At 37.0% G+C, this 22798-nt stretch overlaps 3 protein-coding genes across 5 annotated transcripts; 1 reads left to right on the plus strand and 2 right to left on the minus strand.

Moving 5' to 3' along the window:
• Positions 1-37: 37 nt before the first annotated feature.
• LOC140788976 (DNA (cytosine-5)-methyltransferase CMT2-like) lies at positions 38-17109 on the plus strand. 3 transcript variants are annotated; one of them, XR_012109121.1, is made up of 22 exons: positions 38-526; positions 1485-1516; positions 1621-1723; positions 2310-2417; positions 2866-2985; positions 3128-3218; positions 3949-4163; positions 4276-4341; positions 4419-4649; positions 8082-8140; positions 8212-8278; positions 8428-8757; positions 8831-8899; positions 9843-9929; positions 10010-10097; positions 12735-12853; positions 12945-13049; positions 13859-13902; positions 13996-14065; positions 14148-14251; positions 16240-16667; positions 16732-17013. XR_012109121.1 is itself a non-coding variant. In XM_073138538.1 (21 exons), the coding sequence occupies exons 1-21, from the start codon at positions 149-151 to the stop codon at positions 16394-16396; spliced, it is 2643 nt and encodes an 880-aa protein (XP_072994639.1). In that variant the 5' UTR covers positions 38-148; the 3' UTR covers positions 16397-17109. The 3 variants fall into 3 exon arrangements, 2 of the variants coding, with proteins under 2 accessions (XP_072994639.1, XP_072994640.1); XM_073138538.1 differs by having other exon boundaries at positions 16240-17109; XM_073138539.1 differs by lacking the exons at positions 1485-1516; positions 1621-1723 and having other exon boundaries at positions 39-526; positions 16240-17109.
• A 364-nt stretch (positions 17110-17473) lies between these two features.
• LOC140788978 (putative disease resistance protein RGA1) lies at positions 17474-21625 on the minus strand. Its single transcript, XM_073138540.1, is given in 2 exon segments — positions 17474-20652; positions 20654-21625. Coding segments are annotated over 2 exon segments (2511 nt in total). The 5' UTR covers positions 21406-21625; the 3' UTR covers positions 17474-18893.
• Positions 17600-18844, minus strand: LOC140788411 (disease resistance protein L6-like). The gene has a single exon (XM_073137657.1). It carries the CDS (start codon positions 18842-18844, stop codon positions 17600-17602), a length of 1245 nt encoding a protein of 414 aa, XP_072993758.1.
• Positions 21626-22798: the final 1173 nt, after the last annotated feature.

Consider the following 22798-nt stretch of genomic DNA (forward strand, 5'->3'; position numbering starts at 1 on the left):
TCAGTTTTACCATTTAACCCCTCCAGTAATATAATCTCCCGCCCAGGCGTCCCCTCGTAGATCTGTTTCTTTCATTTATGTCCGCAACCCAAATCCCTCTCTTCGCCTTCCACCCTAATCTAGGGTTTTTAGGGTTTCAATCCTCCCGATGTCGTCGGAAACCCTCGGGCCGCTCGAATCCGCCTCGGATCCCTCGACTGCCGGCAATGGCGGCGTTTTGGCTTCGAGATCGGCCAAAGGCGGCGCCTTGAGGCGATCTCCGAGGATTGAGAGTGCTTGCTCAATTAGTCGGAGCAGCAATGCCCGTGGCAAGGCTAATGCCGCTAATGGTGGGTTGGGGCGCTCGCGGAGGAGTGTTGCCAGCTCCCCTGAGCCGAAACCTGTACCTCTGCCGACTCCTAAGAAAGCAAAATTGAGCTCGGAAAAGGTTTCACAAAATTTGGAGAAGAAGGAGTGCTTCTTCGTCGGGGCTCCGGTGCCGGAGGAGGAAGCAAGGGGAATGTGGCCTAATCATTACGTGGAGAAGGTAACCGCATTGCGTTCCATTATAGCCAAGTTGCGATATAAGATCTAGACTCATGGTTCTTGATCCATTGACCATTGACCATTGACCATTGATCAAGGGACGACGTGAGAGTAGTAGATTCTGCTAAATAATATATTAATCTTTTGCCAATTTATTACCCTCTTTTTTGTTGATTTAGCAATTATGATGGGCCTAACTTCCAGAAGTAATGCACTGTACTGAGGATTTTCCAGTTTCTTTGCCTACACGCATTTCTTTCCTTCTCTACTTTGGTTCTATTGCTAGTGTTTTTTATTCTATTGTTGTCACGATCTATTTTCTGTTATCCACTTATATGGCAATTGCGGTCCCATTGTTAAAAGAATTCTACCTTTTCCCTTTACGATTGAATTTACGTTTTCCTCCTTGCTGATAGAAAAAATTATTTTTCAGTAATTCGCCATTATAGTTTTCTCTCCGGTGCCTCTCTTGTTTATGCAGGTTTGGGCTTTTGTTTATTTATTTGTTCATTTTTCACGTATAAAAACTTGTTGAAAGCCTTTCCTCTCTTCGTAGCAAAAATAAAACCGGGGGGAGAAAAAGATGAAAGAGGATCTGATATCCTTGAATGCATATGTTATCAATGTTTTTGAATGCGTGTGTTCTTAAAGTCTAAATCTTGACAATCATGGTTTTCTGGACCCTCTTCCCTATCATATAAAAATTGCTGAATTCCTTAGTGCCTTTCTCCTCTGTTAACCAGTGAAGTGTCTCCTTCTTTCTGTATTTAAGTTACAACTCATTCTGGACTGAAATTTATAACTATAAAATTACCCACATGTTTACAATGATATTAAAGTGAACATTTTTGACTTTGCACCTGCAAAGCTAATCTATACTTAAAGAACTGCAGCTTTTACCATCATCATGGTGAAGTTCCTGTAAATTAACTTTTGGTAGGGATGTCTTTGTTTTGAAGGCTAAAAGGAGAAATGGCCGAAGAACTGACAAGTAAGTGACAATCCATTCATGTATACTTTTGCATTGACACATTGACCTTCTCTTAGCCGGACTTACTAATGTCATTTTTTCAATCATGATATCATATGTTGTAGTGTTGATGATGATGATGAAATCGTCTTAGATGTCAAGTGCCATTACCTGCAAGCTAGCATATGTGGGTGTATTTTAAACATTGAGGACTGTGCATATGTGAAAGTGAGTAAGGGATGCAGTATTTTGCATTGCTTCATAGAAGCTCGCTCTTTTCTATTCTATTTTTGTTAGTTGTGTACTAAATTCTGTAATTTAAGGAGATTGGAATATATGCCCAAATTACACCTGGAATAAGATATTGTTGCAAAAAAGGACAAGTTCATAACATAGTTCTAGAATTTACCTTTTGCAAATCTAATTACGTTTCCATGGCTCTTACTTCTATCTTACAGTTAGTCCTCTATTTGGTATATCTGTACCTAAAGTCTCAAACTGGAAGCAAATAAAGGGACCACTCATGCTATTTTACTTTCATATTTTGTTGATTTCGTGGTATAATGGTACTCTCTAATAGTTACGAACACTTCATCGTCTTTTCAGTCTAGATATTCTAAGGCTTTACTATTGTCCTCTATATTTTATATTTTCCATTTAATTGCACAATTGACACGTGTCTGTATAGGGACTATAAGAGTTTAATACCAAAGGAAACACTCTTTGAGGGCTATTTTCTTTGTCGTTAAATGTGCAATAGTATCTAATTTGACTGTTGCTGTAATTATAGAAATGACACTTTGATTTTTGACAGGGTCCAAAGGGAAAGCCAAATTACATAGGCAGGATCTTGGAATTTTTTGAAACAATAGGAGGAGAAAATTACTTCACAGTGCAGTGGTTTTTCAGGGCTGAAGATACAGTGAGCTTTGATACTTTTTATAATTGGTTCTAGAAATCCAATATGCTCTATTTAGCGTAACATGCTTTCCGATGACGCTGCAGATGATCTTGCAATGAGTCAAACCCATAGTATTTGTAATCTAAAGAGGCTAAACTATCTGGTACTGCAACAAGGATGAAAATCAAGAAATAACCTAAAATATTGGGACAAGTTTTAGGGATGAATACCATATCAGCCTCAAATTCTGTATTCAAATATATTTCTATAATCTAGTAATCATTGAGTATGCTATTTAGGATCCAAACTTGATGATGCCATTGGAATTGGATTGAGTTGGTGGATCAGCTGGTCCCATCACCACCCGTAACTAACAAATTGCATGGCATGCTTTATAATTCTACAGCAAATATATCAATTAGAGTTACTTTTAATGCCATATCACATTTTTAACTTGTATTTTTCTCAGGTCATGAAAGAGCAAGCAGCATTCCATGACAAAAAGAGGCTTTTTTCCTCAGATTTGAAAAATGATAACTTGTTAGATTGCATTGTTTCAAAAGTCAGGGTTGTACGAGTTCCACCCAGCGTATGCACTCTCTTCATTTCATTTCCAGCTATAATTACATCAGAAACAACTATACCATTAGTTCTTTTTGTTAGTAATTCATGATTGGAATTTCACAAGATCATAAATAATCAGTTCCTTTTGTTTTCTTTTCTCATTGCAGGTAGAAATGAAGTCTAATTCAATTCCTTCATGCTATTTCTATTATGACATGAAATACTCTATTGATTACACTTCATTCTCTACAGAAATCTGTAAGTCGTCTAAGATGGATCAAATTCATGTCTGACAATACTAATATCTTTTACAGGACTTGGGCATGTGCTCTTATTCACTCAATCTTCACAACAGCTATATCTAAATCATGAAACTAATCTGTAACATCACCTATATTATTATTATGTTTTCATTCTAATTGTTCTAAAGTTTGAATCTTCTGGGAAACAGTATTTTGACTTCCATTCCAATTTGTTCTTATAGATATTAAATTGTTGTTCTGCATGTTCATATTTAGTAATGTAAATGGAATATAAAAAGTCCTATCTGGACTTCATCTGTATGCTGCATTTGTGGTATTGAAGCATGTTTTGAGCTGCAAGATGTTTATGTTTTCGAGTGAATGTTCTTTTATAATCCTATTTTAGTTTTCATTCCTTAGATAAAGTAGAAAACGGAGAAATCCAATTTGCTAATTTCCTGTGAAGAGGAAATTTATATTATCTATAATGTTTGTCATAGTACTATGGTACTTGCTTTATAATGACTCTTCATGTCACCAGCAACTTTGAGGATGCCATTTTGACAAAATTCATGCCATCTTTTGTTTCTTGCCTTCTCTCTAAGAGATATTTTGTACAAAGTGCAGTTTTCGTTCATCAACTCTTAGTTTTCTCATCATTTCTGATGTGTTCCTTATCCTTCTGGTTTGAGTCATCTAAGTAACGGTGCTCTGAAGTTTGATGTACTTCTGCATTTCACTTTCAGATGATTCAAGAGAAAAGAATGATGTGTCCTTATCTAGTTGCTCTAGTATAGAGACTATCAGCATTGCAAAGGAAAAGCTGTTCCTAGATAAAAAGCATAAGAATCAGGAGTCAGAAAATATGGAGCTAGCCCTATTGGACCTCTATTGCGGTTGCGGTGGGATGTCAACTGGGCTTGCTCTTGGAACTCACTTTGCTGGTCTGAATCTTGTTACGGTATATATATTCCACTTAGTGCTATCTGCTGTTTCCTGATGTGCTTTATTTATTACATAGAAACTGTAGTAGGTAGTCTTCATTTAAATGTTTTACACTCTGTTTTCCATAGAGATGGGCTGTTGATTCTGATGGTGTTGCATGCCAAAGCTTGAAATCAAATCATCCAGAGACTCAGGTATGCTGCTTGGTTGTAGTCTTAAATTGATTGTATGCAGCGTTTAAAAATCATGCATTGACATGTTATTTTAATAGGTCAGGAATGAAACTGCAGATGATTTTCTTGACTTACTAAGGGAATGGGAGAAACTATGCAGACGTTATATTGGTCATGATAAAGCAAAGCCTCTCGATTCTAATGGAGGAGATTCTGGAAAGGATGTTCAAGATTGTTCTCTCCCTTCTGGAGAATATGAAGTATCAAGGCTAGTTGATATCTGCTATGGTGATCCTGCTAATGTTGGAAAGCGTGGTTTGAAATTTAAGGTACGTGGTCTTAAATATCCTGTAATAGTAGCATGTCCATTTGTATTTTATTCTCTACAAACTTTAGATCAATGAACTTATTTAGTTGACTTCTTTTCAAAAATATTTAAGGACAAACATCATGGGTTTTCTACCCTATTATATCTTGCTTGCTTTGAGCCTTTTAGTGGTGGACTTTAGATTGTTTGGCTATTATCTGCTCTTTTCTCTGCCTATAATCGTTCCAAATCTTTCAAAGATAACAATTTTCAGTTGACATAGCCTTGGGTTCTTTGGCAGAGCGAGGATTTTTATTTGAAGGCGGGCAAACAAATCATTATATCTGTTTGTTGCAGAAGGTTCTCAGTAGTAGTGATGGCTATAATTTGAAATGCTAGGCTATATAAATTAAATGATAAAAAAAATTATAACAGAAATTTCATTTATGACCTAGATTTTGCTAAAACTTATAGTTCTTGTCACCTGATTTTATTTCTAAATAATCATGAAAATACATAATAAATTTGTTCACACTTAGTTAAAGGTAGGTCATTGGATTCCAAGAATTCTAATGAAATATGATTTATCGATCATTCTTTCCATAAATTCTCCAGATCTATGGAAAATTATTTTACTCTTGCTACAACCCAATAGGTCCAATCATTCTCCCCATGTGCTATTTACTATTGGGCATAACCGTGGGGATTAGGAAATAAGTCCCATTGTTTAAGGTTAAGAGGTTGATGAATGAGGTGGTTAAGAAAAAAATGGTTAGCCGGGGTTCGGATTAGTAATGGACTCATGCAGAATGCAAATGAGCTTCATTGAAAATAAAGCTACCAAAAGAAGCTAGTAGAAATTATAAATTGTAATGCCAAGACTTTTCTCATAAGATTAGAAATTTTCTGCTCTTACTATAAATCTATGTTCTATCTATGGTTTTAATTTGATATGTGTTAATAGAAAACAAGAGATCAGATATTTGGGTTAACACATGCAGTATGCTTATGCATTGATGAATCATAAAGGAAAATGAAATATATATTGGATGATAAAATTAAAGAATTTGCTTTTCTAAGTATAAAAATGATGTAAATATATACCTGTTTATCATTCATAGTGAAATTTTCTCCTTGTGCTTTTCTTCTCATCCTCAACATAGATCACTTACACAGATAAATAACCAAATAATTTTCCTGAGTTTACAAGAATTTATATTTTTCAATCTTTTAGAAGAGTTGGTAATTGCGATTCTATGGGACTTGAGAGTTGTTTAGGGAGCTGAGAAATATATATATTTATTTAAGGATGTCAAGAAAGCTGTGGGCTTGCGAGTCACTCGTGCTTGACTCATTTGCGACACAAGCTGAGCTCGAGTTCAATGTTTTTATCTCATTTAATGAAAGAGGCTTATATGAGCTCAAGTCAAATTTGTTCATATTTAGTATGTATATATCAGGGCAAGCTCAAGCTCAAGTTGTTCTAGTTTCGAGCTGGCTTGAGCTTGACTCATTCTAGTGCTGAGCAGATTCGAGATCGACGTGCTCAAGTATTGAGTTGGCTTGAGCTCGGCTTGATTGGTTTGGTTTGGATTAAAAACTATATGGTTATTAATACCAACCAAAGACTCAACTTCTTATAAAGGGCATTGAGGAGATATACAAAACATAGAATTGTCTTAAAGGATTCCGATGTGGGACTAATAGGAATAGGGTGTAGCACAATTTTAGGGAAAATCTATTTATTTAAAGTGCCAGTTATCTCAAATAAATAAATATCTATGATCCACTTTTGACTTTTATTTAGTTATGAGATAGCTCATTGTGCTGAAATGGATTATACCAAATTTCCCATTTTATGCTATTTCTTATGTTCTTTGAAAACCTTTTTCATGATTTCTTGATTCTTTTTGTTTTTCTATGTATTAAAATAAGATCGGAACCTCTAAAACCAGGGTGAAAATGGCTTAAATTAGCTGAAGCTCCAAAATTATGATTTTTTCATATCAGGGACCAAAATCGAACTCCAATGTTTACTTCTGAGTTTTTTAATTTTCCATGTATAAGGTCATTATAAAAGTTGTAGTATGAATTATGGAAGTGATGATGACTCTCTTGCCTCGCTAGCCGGCTCATTATCATTTTGGAAGGAGTATATATATATATATATATATGCGATCATCCTTCATCGAAACATTTTGGAACGTGCTTTTGCACAAGACATGGCAAACCTGCCACGACTGCATAGCCCCACTTCTACTCGTGGTACCACCTCCGCGCATGTCCAAGCTCAAAATGCACCCTCTAAGCAATCGAGCACCAAAGCGTCGATCTTCCTCAAACTCAAAAGTTCGACACACCGCATCCTCCGTGGCCAACTCGTCAGTCTGACACTGACGGAGCAAATATCTTTCATCATGCCATTTTACGAGTCTCCCACACTCAGGCACATCTCTGATTGATCGATTATCGCTATGATACCACATAGTCTCAGAGGAAAGCGGTCCCAATGAATCCCTAAGAAGTGATCCAATTTTTTTCATCGGGTCTGGGGCTGCTCTTCCGACCGAGAAAGCGATTGAGAAAGCCAACAATTCTTTCCGGATCTTTATTCTAAATATCTTAGATCGAAGATAACAAGCCTTATCACCAGAATGAACAACTCACTCCCAACCAGAGCAGAAGAATATATCGTGTTTTTTATCATAGGTTGAAAAGGGACGGGACAAGGATATACCCTAAGAAAGCCTTCCCGATAGACTCTTCTTGTTCTGTGTAGTTTAAGATTTTGTGACTTTGCCAAATAAACTATATCTATAGTGATAGAAAACTACAATACCCCTACTTAAGGAAGAAAACTTCTGACTACTAAATGACAAAGAAATCACTAACCTAATGATGTTTATTGATTTTCCTTTCTCTCCTTCTATCTTCTTTTTCAGCATGATGATGCTGGGCAAATTGTTACTTGATATAAATATATAATAATCTTGTAGCCATAATATATTTCCTTTCTCAATTTCTTCTTTATCAGGTTATCAGGTATCTGTTTATGATAATTTTATATAGTAATTGTACACGTCTAGTATTCAAATCCAACTTTATCTGAAGTAAACTGAGAAAAGCTGCATGCCTTCCTCCAATCAGATGTGTTCCAGAAAACCTTTCTTTGTTCATCCTAGACAAAGGCTAATAAGAATTTATTGTGCATTATTATCTCGGTGTGAAATTATTAGCTTAGAAGACTTCACTTATCATCTAAGAATCACATGAAAGCTTGTCTCTTTGATGATTGCACTCATATGGTTATCTGTTTGTAAATCTTCAATGGTTGCCCTCATAATGTTCTCTGTTTGTAACTTTTAGTAATATCTTTCTCTAGTTGAGTGGAATTTATTGCACCTTTTTTTTATTTCATATCAATTTATTATGATGACTCAACTGCCTTGTATAGGTACGTTGGAAGGGTTATTGTCATAATGAAGATACTTGGGAGCCAATTGAAGGACTAAGGTATACAAGTTCATGCCATTGAAAATTTCACAAAGCCATGAACCAATCTCTGATATCGACATTTTTTTCAGCAACTGTGAAGAGGCAATACATAACTTTGTAATTGAAGGGCTTAAATCTAAGATATTGCCACTTCCTGTAAGTGTTATTTTAATTCTTCTGTGCTTTCCTTTTGGTTTATCTATCTATTATCTTATTAAATGTGAATCTTACTAGCAGCTTGAGTATGAGAACCTGATTTTGCTTTGTTGAGCTTTTAATGTCTCCAACTGAGTTAATTATTTCAGGGTGATGTGGATGTTATATGTGGGGGCCCTCCATGTCAAGGTATTAGTGGTTATAATCGGTATAGAAACTTTGATGCACCACTAGATGATGAACGGAATCGACAAATAGTTGTCTTCATGAACATTGTGCAATTTTTGAAGCCCAAATATGTTTTGATGGAAAATGTTGTTGACATATTGAAATTTGCTAAGGCTACACTTGCAAGATATGCTTTAAGCCGTTTAGTGTATATGAATTATCAAGCAAGGTTAGGTATCATGGCTGCTGGTTGTTATGGCCTTCCGCAGTTCCGTCTGCGTGTTTTCTTGTGGGGCTGTCATCCTAATCAGGCAAGTAATCATTGTTTACTACTTGAATATTTGCTTTATCGTTGCTAACCTTGTATTCTGTTTAATGCTGTAGAAACTACCGCAGTTTCCACTTCCTACACATGAAGTGATTTTGAAGTATGGTTCTCCCTTGGAGTTTGAGGTACCATAAATGCAATTGTTTTTAGTCTTTTGATTTTTAAATAGAAATAGAAATTAAAAACTTAAGTCTGCTTGCTATTGCATGATAACTATTGCATAGTGCAACAAGATTTTGATTCTGGCTAAGATATATTTGCATGTTTTTTCATGCTATCTATCTTGAGGTGAAATTATAGGTGGAAGTTTTTCTCTTATTTTTCTAATTGTGTAGACATACTCACTCGACTTTTTTCAGTATGTTGATTACAGCTGTCTGTCAGCATTTAGTTCTCCTTTGCACATTCGCTCTTTAGCTTTTATTTGGTTGAACCTTGCAAGCTGTTCCATCATCCTCATCTTGGAAATTTAGCATTATGCCGTTTGAATAATTTGAAGTTCAACAATGGAGAAATAACAAAAAAGCATTTAGGAAGTAGAGGAGATTTTGTTTATATTCTACAAGTTAATAATACTCTTGTGAGAGTTAATATTTGCTCGAGCCTTGGGCCTCATGGGAGCAAGTAGAAGAATTTCCTTATTATTTGTAAAAGGGATGCCATGTTATAGTGGTACAGTTCTGCTTACAATTATATTAATTTCTTTCTTTTAAACCCTGTATATATAATCTGAACACAAAATAAAGGATATATCATAGAGCATATACCTACTGGAACCTAGTTCCATCACAGTTTTTTTAAGATCATCGTGGTAAATTAATTGCTTGAACAACAAGTTGAGTTGAAAGATTTTATCTTCGTACAGAAGGATATCCTTTCCTTTTATGTTTCGAGTATTGGTCAAGAAACTCTCTATATATCTAACTATAAATGAAGAAATCTTAATAATTGAGACTATTTGACTTTTTGTAAGCGGTAACATGACTTTGTTGTTCTACCATGTCTTGTTTTGGTCTGGAAAAATAACTTCCTTTTTGTACTAATTTCAATGTTTGACCTTTCTATTAGCGTAATTTGGTCGGGTATGACAAGGGTGTACCTCGGCAGTTAGAAAAGGTGCTTATTCTTGAAGATGTCCTTTCTGATCTTCCAGTGGTAAGCAAGTTCATTCAAGTTTTCTGGGTTTTTGCAATCTCAGCCTGTTACGCCATACAAAATTTTGATCTTATCTATAGGTGACAAACAAGGAAGTTAGTGACCAAATGCCATATGGAAAGAGTCCTTACACTGAGTTCCAGCGATACATTCGGTCAACTAAGAACGGTTTGTTATTTATCCTTTCAAAAGACCCATTGCCTGGTGACTTGTTATGGTCTGAAGTCTGAACTTAACTACACAATCTACTTTTATGCACATAGATTTCTAATTCTGTTTCAGAATCAATTGCTCAGTTGTGATTTTCATTCCTATTATAGTGACATGATTGTACCAGTCAACTATTTGCAATGTTTAGTTATGTACCTTTTGGTCATGTTATGTCACATTGAAAAATGGTTCATCTCTTTGTATAACAGTGAGGCTTGCCCCTTGCATCCAAGAGGTAATAGGTTCAACTGTTAAAAGGCTTGGAAAATATTTCCTTAGAAATAGGGTATGGTTGCGTACATCTCTCCAAGCCTTGTGTAGGTGAGTGTTCGTGTGCCCATGCACTGGTACATTCTTTCATAGATGACATGTTTAGGGGTCATTTGGTACCTTCAACGGTTAATGCAACTGCATTGCCTAATAAATGTATTGAGTGATTCTCTCTGATTGTATCTGATGACGATTATCTTTGAAAGGATATATTTTGTATTATTAAATTATGATAAATGAGGTGGTTGATGCCATATTTTGATTTTATAAATATTAAATAACAACTAACATATATAATATATAAAGATATACTTATGTTACAATCAATTTTACTATCTTAATATGATTTATTATCTAAAGACATTTCATTCAGAAGATGACTTTGTGTTGCCCATAATTCTGAGGAATGTCTGAAGGTAAGCATTTGTCAAGGCTTATCTTTCAGAAGTTGCGTGTTCTTGTCTAGTAGATTAAAAGCTTGTCAACTGATCTGCAATTTTTATAGGAAGACTTCTACTGTACTCAGTCCCATTTAACTGCATCTCTTCTTTATGCTAGCAAGCAAGCATGTTATGAACAGGTAAACATTGTTCTGACATACCACAGAAACTCAGTAGATTTTCATGATTACCTGTACTATTGAGTTGCTATATGTTCATCTTAGTTTGCAGTACATTTGTAAGTCACGTATTAATGTTTCATAATTAATAAGGTTTAAGTTGGGAACTATTATCTACTTTATGAGAACCATTAACTATTCTTTCCTTGCAGAATAAACCTCTTGATCCTATAAGAAATATATACCGAAGAAGAAAAGGATTAATCAATTGTAAGAAGGATCCAAACTCTGCATTGGACTGTGGCTGTTTGGGATTGTCAAGGGTTTAATATGTTTTAGCTTTTTTAGTTTGCAGATGACATTTTAGGTAACTTTACATTGTTCTTAAATAAGTGACATTATAGATTTTTCTTTATTTCCTGACAGACTTGAACTGTGTGTGCCTATCTGGTGTCCTTCATTGCAGCCTTATATCTGCTTGTCTGTCTTGATAAACGCAAATTACTGCAAATGTAGTGTATTATGCTTTGCATTTTGCCACGTTCAGGAAAGAAACATAATTGGGTACTGTGATTGACGTGGCATAACTCCATTGAAATTAACTCTCATGGGGTCTATATTCAGATTGCCATCTTGATCTCTTCACGATCTCTTCATATATCATACTGCTCGAAAATATATGCCATTAGTTTCTAAAATGCCTGATGGAAATTATTTAATTCTAACATTCTTAATTTTTGCTGATCTTTATAAATAGGGAGAGACTCCAAAGGATTTGCTCATCTAATAAGCATTATCTCTTTTTTTTTCTGATTTTTTAATATCTAATGGTTATTCGTTTTATTTGTTAGCAAACTTTCAAGGTATAGGTAAAACCACACAAATTGTCAATCTAGTAAATGAAGCTCAAGTGGTCCTTTTGAACTGTCTCATACTTTTCCTTGACCCTTTTTTCTTTATCATGATTGGTGCCCGTAGGCTTTAAGGCCTTATTTGCTTTGAGTTCAGGGAGCTCTCTTGAACTGGTTCATAAATCTCTAATCTGGTTCAGTAACCAAATATATTTTTATCCTTTTTATATCTAACCAAGTTTACTCTTTAAAAAATTAAGACTAAAAAATGAGACCAACTAACCAAGTTCGGGGCTTAGCCTCACACCAAACAAGGCCTAATGGACAAGAGTTCAACCCACCCCATAGACGCATGTCTATACATTTCCAAGCACCATTTAAATCTCCATAAGGAGCAAAAACTAGGGATTGAATCCTTGACCTTGTGCACGAGTGCCTCACTTCTAGCATTGGGTTGTGCAAGGAGTGTCATGTCAGCTAAGGCACATGCAACAACATTTGCCGACTGTGCCACAAGAACAGGGGCTCCACAATTGATCCCATTCAAGAGAGGGGAAATTTAAAAAAATGGAGATATTGAAAGGGAGGGTACTTAATTGACACCCTCACTTCTTATCGATCACTGTGGTGCGTAAGGCATGCTTTTTTCCTGTGGAAAAGATGAGCCAAATGTATAGATCGTAAAATGCCGCAAAGGGGATCTAACATAGGAAATGATCCACTTTGGGTCGATTGGTCGATAATTTTAATGAACTTTTCTTTGTATGTCATGTTTTGGTTCTGCTATCAACTTAATGGCCTGCATGATTAAGACATACATCTGTTTGTTCGAACAATTGTAACATGTCACATGTTTTGTGCATCATTCTCCTTTTTATGTTCAGATATTCCTGATTCATTTTCATCTGTGTTCAGAGATTCTTGGCTTAAAATTGCATGACGCAAAAGATTCCAAACATATGTTGTATGATCATCGGCCTTTACCTCTAAGCGAGGATGACTACCTACGAGTTTGTCAAATTCCTAAACGAAAGGTTGCTTTAAATTGTCTTCTCTCCAACTTTTAGTGAAATATTAGTGCAATATAAGCCATTCTTCACTATGCTTAATTCTTCACTTTTCCAGGGAGCTAATTTTAGAGATCTGCCAGGGGTCATAGTTGGACCTGACAATACTGTTAAGCTAGATCCAACAGTAGAACGAACACTGTTACCATCTGGGAGGCCACTGGTAAAGTATTTATTTCAAAACTTGGAGTTTCTTCTTACACATGATAGTATATATGCCTTAGCAAGTACCCCTTGCTTGCACAGTCCTACAATTATCATCGTCGTGTGCTATTGTGCTTTGCAGTTTATAGATTAAAATGGCTGATAGTTTCTTATGTTTATTTTTTCCTCTTTACTTTCTTTGTCTTATGGATGTTTGAGAACTCAACGCTTCTTCCTCAAACTCAGATTTGGTTCCATTCTTATTACATGGTTTTGGACTTGCTGCTCCGCTCCCTCAAACTCTCTACCTGCTGCATTTTATTTACATGAGATTCAACTTTTACTTTCTAATTTGGAAATGAATCAGAGATTCTACCTTTTAAAAGATGAATATTGTGTTGTTGGAGAGTTTTATAAGAAATTTTTTTGGTATCAAATTATCAATATAGAATGCTATCCTTCTGAGTTGATTGCCTTCTTTGTTTCTTTGCTCAATTGGTAATAAACAACACTTTATTCATCTGAAAAGGAAAACCTATTCTTATAAAAATTAAAAAAGAAAGAAAGAAAGGGAAACCTACTATCTTTGTTCTTCCAGCTTTTGTGCCTTTTAGTTCTCTTAGAGGTAATTGTTTCAGCTATGACCCATTTCCAGACTGTTGTGTGATGCATAATTGTTTAACATATTTACCTTCTATGTTGACATGGAAACAGCTTCTGTTTGTTTTTGCATCATGTGCCGGTATGCATATGATTGTAGAACGATTAAATGTCCAGGTAGTTGCTTCAATTGCTCTATCATGATTTTGTTGTTTTTTTTTCTCTCAGATTCCAGATTATGCCATGACCTTTGAGGAAGGGAAGTCATTGAGGTTAATCTGAATTTATGTAACTGTTCTTGCATAACAGTGTTTGTGGTCCTACATGTAGGCTTTAATATGAGATTTTTTGTTTACATCTTCTAGACCTTTTGCTCGACTATGGTGGGATGAGGTAGTGGCAACAGTGCTGACTTTTCCTAATTCTCACAGTCAGGTTAGGTTCTTTTACTGCAATATTTATCTTTTCATTTTGACAATTTGCATGATCTGAACTTTGATTCTCAAAATCTCTCTAGGCCATAATACATCCTGAGCAAGATCGAATCCTCACTATTCGAGAAAGTGCTAGATTGCAAGGTTTCCCTGACTATTACAGATTCTGTGGTACAGTTAAAGACAGGTAGGCCTGGGTTTCATGTTTTTTAATTTCTATATATATCTTCTTATGATCCTTTAATTATCATCTTATTTTCATTACTAATTTGAATTACATCAGAAACACATCACATATATGGTTTGTCCAAAGGTAGCCCGAACAAATTAATTCATTTAAAGCCCGCAACAGTGTAGGCAGACTAGAATGCTCCTTCTATCGATTTTTAGTTTGATTATTATTGAGAAATTTGAAGTCTGAAGTCTGAATTATGTACTTTTCCTGCACTACTTTTGGTGCTTGGGTTGAGCTTTATGGAGATTTAATTACTCAGCACTGGACTAAGTTCTGTAGAAAGGATATATTGGATCTCTGGATTGACATGCCTCAAACCATGTAATGATGTGTTAAGTATATATATGTGTCAAGAATGGGTCAAGCATTTTCTGCCTTACATCACTTGCAAATTGGACATAATATTACAAAAACAATCTGCCCAAGGTTAAGATTCAGAAATAAAGTGGGGCTTATAATATTAAGTGCTACCTTGAGCCGATTGTGATGCAGTGTTGCATCTAGTGTTTCGTGCATATGTTACTTGGAGAAGAGCATTCATGATCATAACAGTTGTCATCTTCTACTATGCATTGTTGGACTTGCTCTTTGGTTGCATGTTTATAGATTTTTATCCAAAGGGTTGATGGGTTCTTTCTCATGAGTTAGCTTTTTGATTGTGCTCTCATGTAGCTGTATTTTCTTGTGTGTAAAGAAATCTCATAGCATGCAAATTAACAACTTTATGTACTCCGGTACTCGTACCACTAACACTTACATTTAATGGCATGCTAAGTAGCTAACCCTTCTCAGGTTCTGACATTTTAGTTAAGTAGAAAATCCCAAGAACACAGACCAAATTTTCTGTGTTGAAATTAGGTTTAAGGCATCCGCTTGATCACATGTATTATTTGCTGGTCTTCTTTCTGTCCCCACTCCATTTGTTTGAAGCTTCAACTCTTTCAGTATGAATTACTGATTTATATAATTTAAAGAACAATGTAGATAAATACGGTATTATTGCAGACAACAACCCCTGTATTACTGATGAATACGAGGAACTGACAAAAATATGCACCCTTGTGTGGTGCTCTCCTACCATTAACTTAAGCACACTTTGCACTTATCTCACAAGATGGAAAATGCAAAGCTTGTTTAAGTTAATGCTAGATAACTTAAATTATATATAACTTATCTCACTAATATATATATATATATAACATTTATGTGTAAGTTAATGTTAAATGAAGTCTACTTTATCTAAGGTCAGCTGTCCCTCCTACTCTATTTCTTTCACTAGAGGGACACTTACCTCCAGTCAGTTGTTTCATCACCGAAAGCATGTAGTTAGCTACTTAAAGATGAAAGCAAGTGAATGGAAACAATGCTGTGTGCTTTATCAGTTGGAAATCCTTGTTTAATTTATCTGAGTGGATGCTATTCAAAGGACAAATGCATGTGTTTGTTTCTTTCTGGTTTTTTCTCTAAGAGTAACTTGGTCCCTTTCTTCTCCACTCTTGGGGACCCTTTGGGAGTTTTTACTTAAGAGAGTTGGTTCTCTGCTTCTGACATCATGGATTCACTCTATACCTTCATACCTTCTTAGACTAATTAGCTATATTTGTTAGCTCTGAAAGAAGATTGTTAGTTCAGTTTTGTTTTCTCTAATGAATCGGAGGTATTCTTTCTGAAACTACTTTTTAGATCTTTGATTTGCTTCTTGATTTTTGAAATCATTTGATCTATCATGGATTGTATTAAGGGGGTTGAGATGATTCTAGCAGATGAAATTGTCAGCTTTTACTGCTTCCTACTTTTGTGTTTTTGATCTTTGTACTGTTCTAATTTTTGAAATACCGATGATCTAATTATTTAATGGCACATTAATGAACTCTCATTTAGATTCCACTTTTAATGTTTGATGTCTTTTTAAAATCAGAGGTAATGTGCTGAACTTGCAGATATCGGCAAATTGGAAATGCTGTGGCTATACCAGTCGGTCGAGCACTAGGTTATGCTCTGGCATTGGCATGGCTGAGGAAAAGTGGAGAAGAACCCCTCATGTTCCTCCCGCCCAAGTTCTCATTCTCTAGTAGAACCCAGGATCCCTCTGATTAATCTTCTGAAGTCAAAAAAATAGAACTAACATCTCTTAACTATCTCATTTTTATGCAATAGATCTAACTCCCCAACCATATTTATGTTGTGCCATCATTCTAACTCTGTTGATCACCCGTTATTCTGCCTCATTCATCCATTTTTCTCCATAAGCAATGTCAGCAAAATTATCTGAGGAAACTACAAAAAGATAAAGAATTTCTGACTGCATCAGTTCCTTCTTCAACTCCATTGTCAAAGTATGCAACTACAAATCATTCCCAAGATCCGGGTACTTCCTGCCCCACTTATCTCCTTCAACCTGATAAATCAATGTAATCCCTTGCCTGCACCAGCCAAAAGCTCTTGGAGCATCTACAAAAAGAAAATAATCAGGAGCTTCTGAAATTCTAAACCTGGCTTGGTTTTGCCCTGCTGTGCACTATACTATATAACCTGGGAGCAAGAGAAAGATGTGATGAACTGCAATGTCTTTTAAGAAGGGGTTTGTATCCTTCTATTTTTCTCCTTCAATAAAACATAAGTATGGGGCAAATGATTAGGGTCATAAGGAAAATTGTGAGGAAATATTTGTATATTTATTCTTGCGGTAGTAAACTGCACTACTTGGCTACAAAGTGACTAATTCTTGAGATGTCTTCCATTCAACTGTTTACAGTATGCTCCAAAATTCTGATATTTATGAAAATTTATCAATCTGATATGCTTTTATATGTTTGTTCTGCTCTCTGCCATGGAATCTTATGATAACAATAAAGGTTCCTATGAGTGCGATACCTACTGTAGGGTACGAAGTATATGGTAGGGCATCCAAATGAATGACCTCATTGTTCCTCATTGTTTGGATACTTAACTCAAACTAGAAATGCTTTGGAGATGGTGCATAAGCCTTAAATAATGATAAGGAGTTTATACACAGTAGAGTATCACATCTCCTCATCTAATCTAAGATAGAAAAGCATTCATAACTTAAAGACATGTGTTAATGCGCACTTAAGCATCCTATTCATAGAGAGAGTGGTGTTTTGTTATTCATAAACAAGAGAAGGTTATATCTATCTATATATATAAAATGTAACACAAAAATCAAAATTTTGTTTATAGATTCAATGAAACATTATTTTCAATGACTGAAATGAGCTCACTAAGTGCATGCCAAAAACACATTTTGATGCTGAATCTTAAAACACATCAAACCAAAACTCATACCAGCTGTGGTCTTCTGTGTTCTGCCGGAGAAGTAGCTGCTAATTGCTCCTTACTATACTTTCCTATTTTTACCTCAGGAATGCGTTGAATCTTAGGCCAATCTGGACCTGAATCTCGTAGGCATCTCTCCTCCAACTCTGAGGAACAGTCATCTAAGCACACTACTTCTAGGGACGATGGGAGTTCCGGCAGTGACCCGAGATTGTTGCACCCTTTTATATCTAGAAATTCTAGAAAAGAGAGGCTTTGCAGGTTCACAACCGGGAACTGCCGAGAGGATACATTCGATATGCTCAGCTTCTGCAGCGAGGTTCGGTTCTTCAACACCCATTCTTCTAGCGCTGAGGATCGGGCTTCGTCACAAAATTGAATTTTAACATCTCGGGCAGATATGCTTCTCAAAGGCAGAGTGCGAAGCATTAAGGGATCATCAATGTCAAACTTGTCCAATATCAAGCAAGGGGAAGAGGAAGAGGAGGTGGGATCTTCCACGACCAATGCTGATGGTGACGATGAAGCTGCTGCAACTAACTTGGGGCATTCTACGACCTTCAGAGATTTGAGGGATGAGAGGGCTTGTAAACCCCCCAGTGATTCTAAGTCTGGGCATTTCTCAAGCGACAGCTCGTTTAGAGCTGTCCATCTTCCGAGCACTTCCGCGGACGGAAGGGATTCGATCGCGCAGCGGTGCAATGCCACGCTATGGAGAAAGGGGAGGTCTTCCGAAGCACTGGGTAACGGATCCAGGGCATCGCAATTGTAAACAGAGAGGAGTTGCAGCGACGGAGGGAGGAGGAACCGCTCTGATGCCGAGCCCCTCTGCAGCTCCGGACAACCATCTATCGTCAGTTCCTTGAGAGAGGTGAATTCCTCGAATCCTCCGACGGGTAAATGCGTCAGCTTTGCAGAGTCAAAGATGGACAACTCCTCGAGAGATTTGCAAGGTCTCGGGTGCACCAACAAACCCTCAGCTAGGGAGACGAGGCGTCCACAGTCGAAGATTGTTAGATTGGAAAGAGACAATGATGCTGATGACATGCTTAGGCTGTTGATGTTCTCTCCCTGCCACAGCTCTGGTAGAGCAGCCCAATCGAGAGATGCTAAATGCAAAAAATTCAAGCCACAAGGCAGATTAGGACACAGTCTCAGCTTGGGACATTCCTGAATCCATAGATTTCTCAAACACGGAAGCCATTGGGTTGTCCCCGCCGTCGTTCCACAAAGCTCTTCCAGTGCCATCATGTTACAAATACGTAGGACTTGCAATGATGGGAAAAGACCAACGTGTTCAGTTCCCCTGTCGATCCGCTTTACCGAATCCATGGAAATTAGATGTAGGGACTTGAGGTAGGGTAGCTGCCCAAGAGGTGACAACGTCTTCCCATCCTTTGCATCCGGAAAGACAAAGATATACCAACTCCGAGAGAGACATAGGAGTCATCCAATGCGGGCTTCTCCGGCCCATATAATTTTTTATTGTCAACTCCTTGAGATTGGGATGTGGTTGAAGGGCGTCAAGTACCTGCTCATCAACCTCGCCCTCGGGGCTTCCATTGCTGCGGTGTTTACCTGACCAGCGTAGCGTCAATATTTGGAGGTGCTTTTTGTCATTCAACTCGGCTTCAGAGACAACTTGACCATCTGTTGCTTTTTGGAGATCATCAATGCCCAGTTCACGAAGCTCTCTCAAGTTTTTCAACTCAAAAAGATTATTTCCATTCTCATTAACGTTGAACTCCAAATTCTGAAGTAAGGACAGTCTCCCTATACCAGCAGAAAATTTGCCTCCCCGAGATTCGGGTGTACTTAGATGCCTAAGGTTGATAAGTTTGTTGATGCAATATGATGGGTATAGCGTAGGGAAATGATCAGGATTACCAATTTTGTAGTACAAGAATTGGAGGTGGTAAAGCTTATTCACGGATTCAGGAACAGGGCGAATAATACCATCATTACTCAAGTAGCGAAGGTGTTTTAGGCTACTAATACATTCATCAGTGATTTCAACAGTAGATGATTCCAATATCCGTAGGCTTGTCAGGGCTTTGAGCATCTTAGGAACATCACAATCTGGTAGTTTTAGGAGGAGAAGGGTGCGCAAATGTTTGAGTTTTGTGATCTCAGGCATAGGCGGTAGAGCAAAAGAAGTACTGATGGATAAGTGGCGAACACTTGTAGGTATAGGTATGGGCTCAGATCTCTCTTCAATTCTAAGACATTCACCACGGGAAACAAATACCGCAAGCTCACGGAGTAGATCGTGCATGACATAGAAGCAGCCACGGGAATCAAAAAATGATCTTCTTACAAGATCTTTCAAGTACTCATCTCCTATATCCTCTGGTCGTCTATTTCCATTTATAGGTTCTTGAAGCAGACCTAGAGCCATCCACATGTAGACAAGTTCCTCTTTTCGAAACTCATAATCTTGAGGAAATATACTGCAAAATGTAAAGCAGGGCTTCAGGTGTGAAGGCGAATACTGATAACTTAATCTCAGAGCTGGCATGATGTCATTCTCCCCTTGTTTTAGTTCCCATATTTCACTATGCAAGATATTTTTCCAATAATTATCGTCTAAATTGGTGCTCAGTATCCCTCCCACAGTCTTTGCAGCTAAAGGGGATCCATGTAGCCTTTGTGCAATTCTCCTTCCAATATCTTGCAACCTCTTGTGGCATTCAGGGTCCTTATCAAGAAACGCACACTCTTTAAAAAACTCCCAGTAATATCCTTCATCCAAACCATTTAGGTAGAGAGGTTCCAGTTTGCCCATCATCGTCCCACCAATGCCTGTTATTCGAGTTGTTAACAAGATCATACTTCCCCTCTCTCCTGATCTGAGGGGAGCTAGTAGTTTCTCCAAACCAATTTTATAAACATCATCCCATACATCATCTAACACAAGCAGAAACCTCTGCGATTCCAATTTCTCTGAAATCTTCTCTTGAAGACTATCTAAATTATCCAAATTAGGTTTTTCCCCTAATGTGGACTGATAAATCTTCTGGGTAAGCAAGATGAGATCAGGATTATTGGAGACACACCCACATCCTCTTGCTAAAATGCTTGTCTATTCTCTCATCATGGAATGCAAATTGAGCAAGAGTGGTCTTCCCAATCCCTCCAATCCCAACTATAGGTAGAATGGAGTAATTCTTCTTTGATGCAGGATTGAAATTTAGCAGCTTGTTTATAACCATCTCTTTCTCCTTATCTCGCCCAAACACTCGAGTCTCCACAGTTAAACGGGAACCAGTCTCACGGGTGCTCGTTACAACAGGCGGCTGCGCTGAGGTTTTAACCATTTCTAAGAAAACCCCAACCTCAGCTGCGATCTCATCTAATCTGTTAACTATTTCCTTTAACCTCTTTAAAGTAGGATCCTGATGCACGCCGCCACGCTTAAACATAGTCTTGGCACTCTTAATCTTAATTTTTAATCGTTTGAAGCGAGAGGCAGCAGGACTCACCGTGCTTTTCTCGCCATGGATTTCTTCTTCTTCTTCCAGTCGATGGTATTCCATCGCATCCATGAAGTCGTCTGCCTCATCAACCGCATCTCGAAACTGCCACAGCCATTTCTCCAGTGCTCGCTTCTCTTCCTTGATTTGACCTCTATCGACCGCATCCAGCAAAGCTTGGATCTTGGGAAGCGTCTTCTCCAGACTACTCAGCTCCTCCTCAAGGCCAAGCTGCTTCTTTAGATCTTGAACGTAGGATACAAGGGAACTGATCACGTTACTAATGATGCTTGAAGCGAACCATCCACCAATTGCCAATCCCTCCGCCGCCGTCATTGAAGCCCTCCTCTCCTTCCTCCTTACGACTGAAAGAGTTGAACAAAGAGGAATCGCTAGCTCTGCTTCTGTCTATCTCAAGGATTAGAAGAGAGCATACACCACAAGGCAATTGCAAATTGCAAGATACCAACTCCGATTAAAAAACTACTTCGACGATCAGCGACGACGGTAACATATTGTGATCTTCGAACGATTTCATATTTTACATGGCGTTGGTCGCACGTCACTGCCGGGTTTTGGCTCTTCCCCACTAATGAAAAGTGCGGCATATAAGAGTATTATAAAAAGAGGGAATAATTTTACTTAGATGGCCAGTGGACTTATTATTTTAAGAATAAGGTCAAGAAAAAAAAAATATTTTTTATTATTTCTAAAGTATTTATTTTAAAAATAATTATTTTTTTATTCATTTGTATTCTAAAATAAATATGTAATAATTACTTTTAATATAATATAATTATTTTTTTTAGTAGACATATAGGGTGGTTATGCAATCGAGTGGCAATTTACTCAAGTTGGGCTCAAAAATAAATTTATTAAACTCAGAACACCAGCGTAGCTAAAAAACCGAGCCGAAGTGTTCAGCTCGAAATGAATTTGAGCCAGTTTAATAAATTTATTAAACTCAGAACACCAGCGTAGTTTAAAAACGAGCCTACCCCTAACCTAATCAATTTTAATCGGGCTAAACTAGCTTGAGTTTGAAATTGTAATGGGCAACATGAACTAAGCCTTTACTCGTCTAACCCGATCAGAAGCCTAGTTAACTATGCTAACTCTCGACCTAAGTCATTATGTCCTACCATTCCTATAGTTTTTTAATTTCACATTAGATATTTAGTTTATTAGATACTACTATAAAATAAACTAAAATACTTTATAGGAGGCCAATTACGATATATAATATTTTTTATAACCTAGTTCGTTACGTCCGATCCGAGTCTGATATCTCATGGACTAGAGAGCAGTTTGGCCAAAAAAGTCCAAACTTGAATTAGGCCGGACCGAGCCAATGATCACCTCTGCCTAGGGGTGGCAATCAGGTCAGGTTAATTGGGTTCTAGTCGAGTCAAATTGGGTCGGGTCAAGATAGTACAAACACGAACACGATTTGTTTATTAACCGAGTCAAATTTGTTAACACGAACACAACCATTATTAAATGGGTAATACGACACAACTCGTTTAATTGATGGGTTGTATTCTTTATAAAACAAATCAACCTATCTAGACGACTCAATTAATCCATTTACACTGACATGATTCACCCATTTACAAGATTAAATGATTAATACAATATTTTCTAACCAAACTAAAATACATTATTTTCTAACCAAACTAACAAAAAAAATATATCACATACACAAATCTAGCAAAATCACTATTTAGAT

The sequence above is a fragment of the Typha latifolia genome, chromosome 5, assembly GCF_019914945.1.
Source record: "Typha latifolia isolate L0001 chromosome 5, TyphaL0001v2, whole genome shotgun sequence".
Classification (NCBI taxonomy): domain Eukaryota; kingdom Viridiplantae; phylum Streptophyta; class Magnoliopsida; order Poales; family Typhaceae; genus Typha; species Typha latifolia.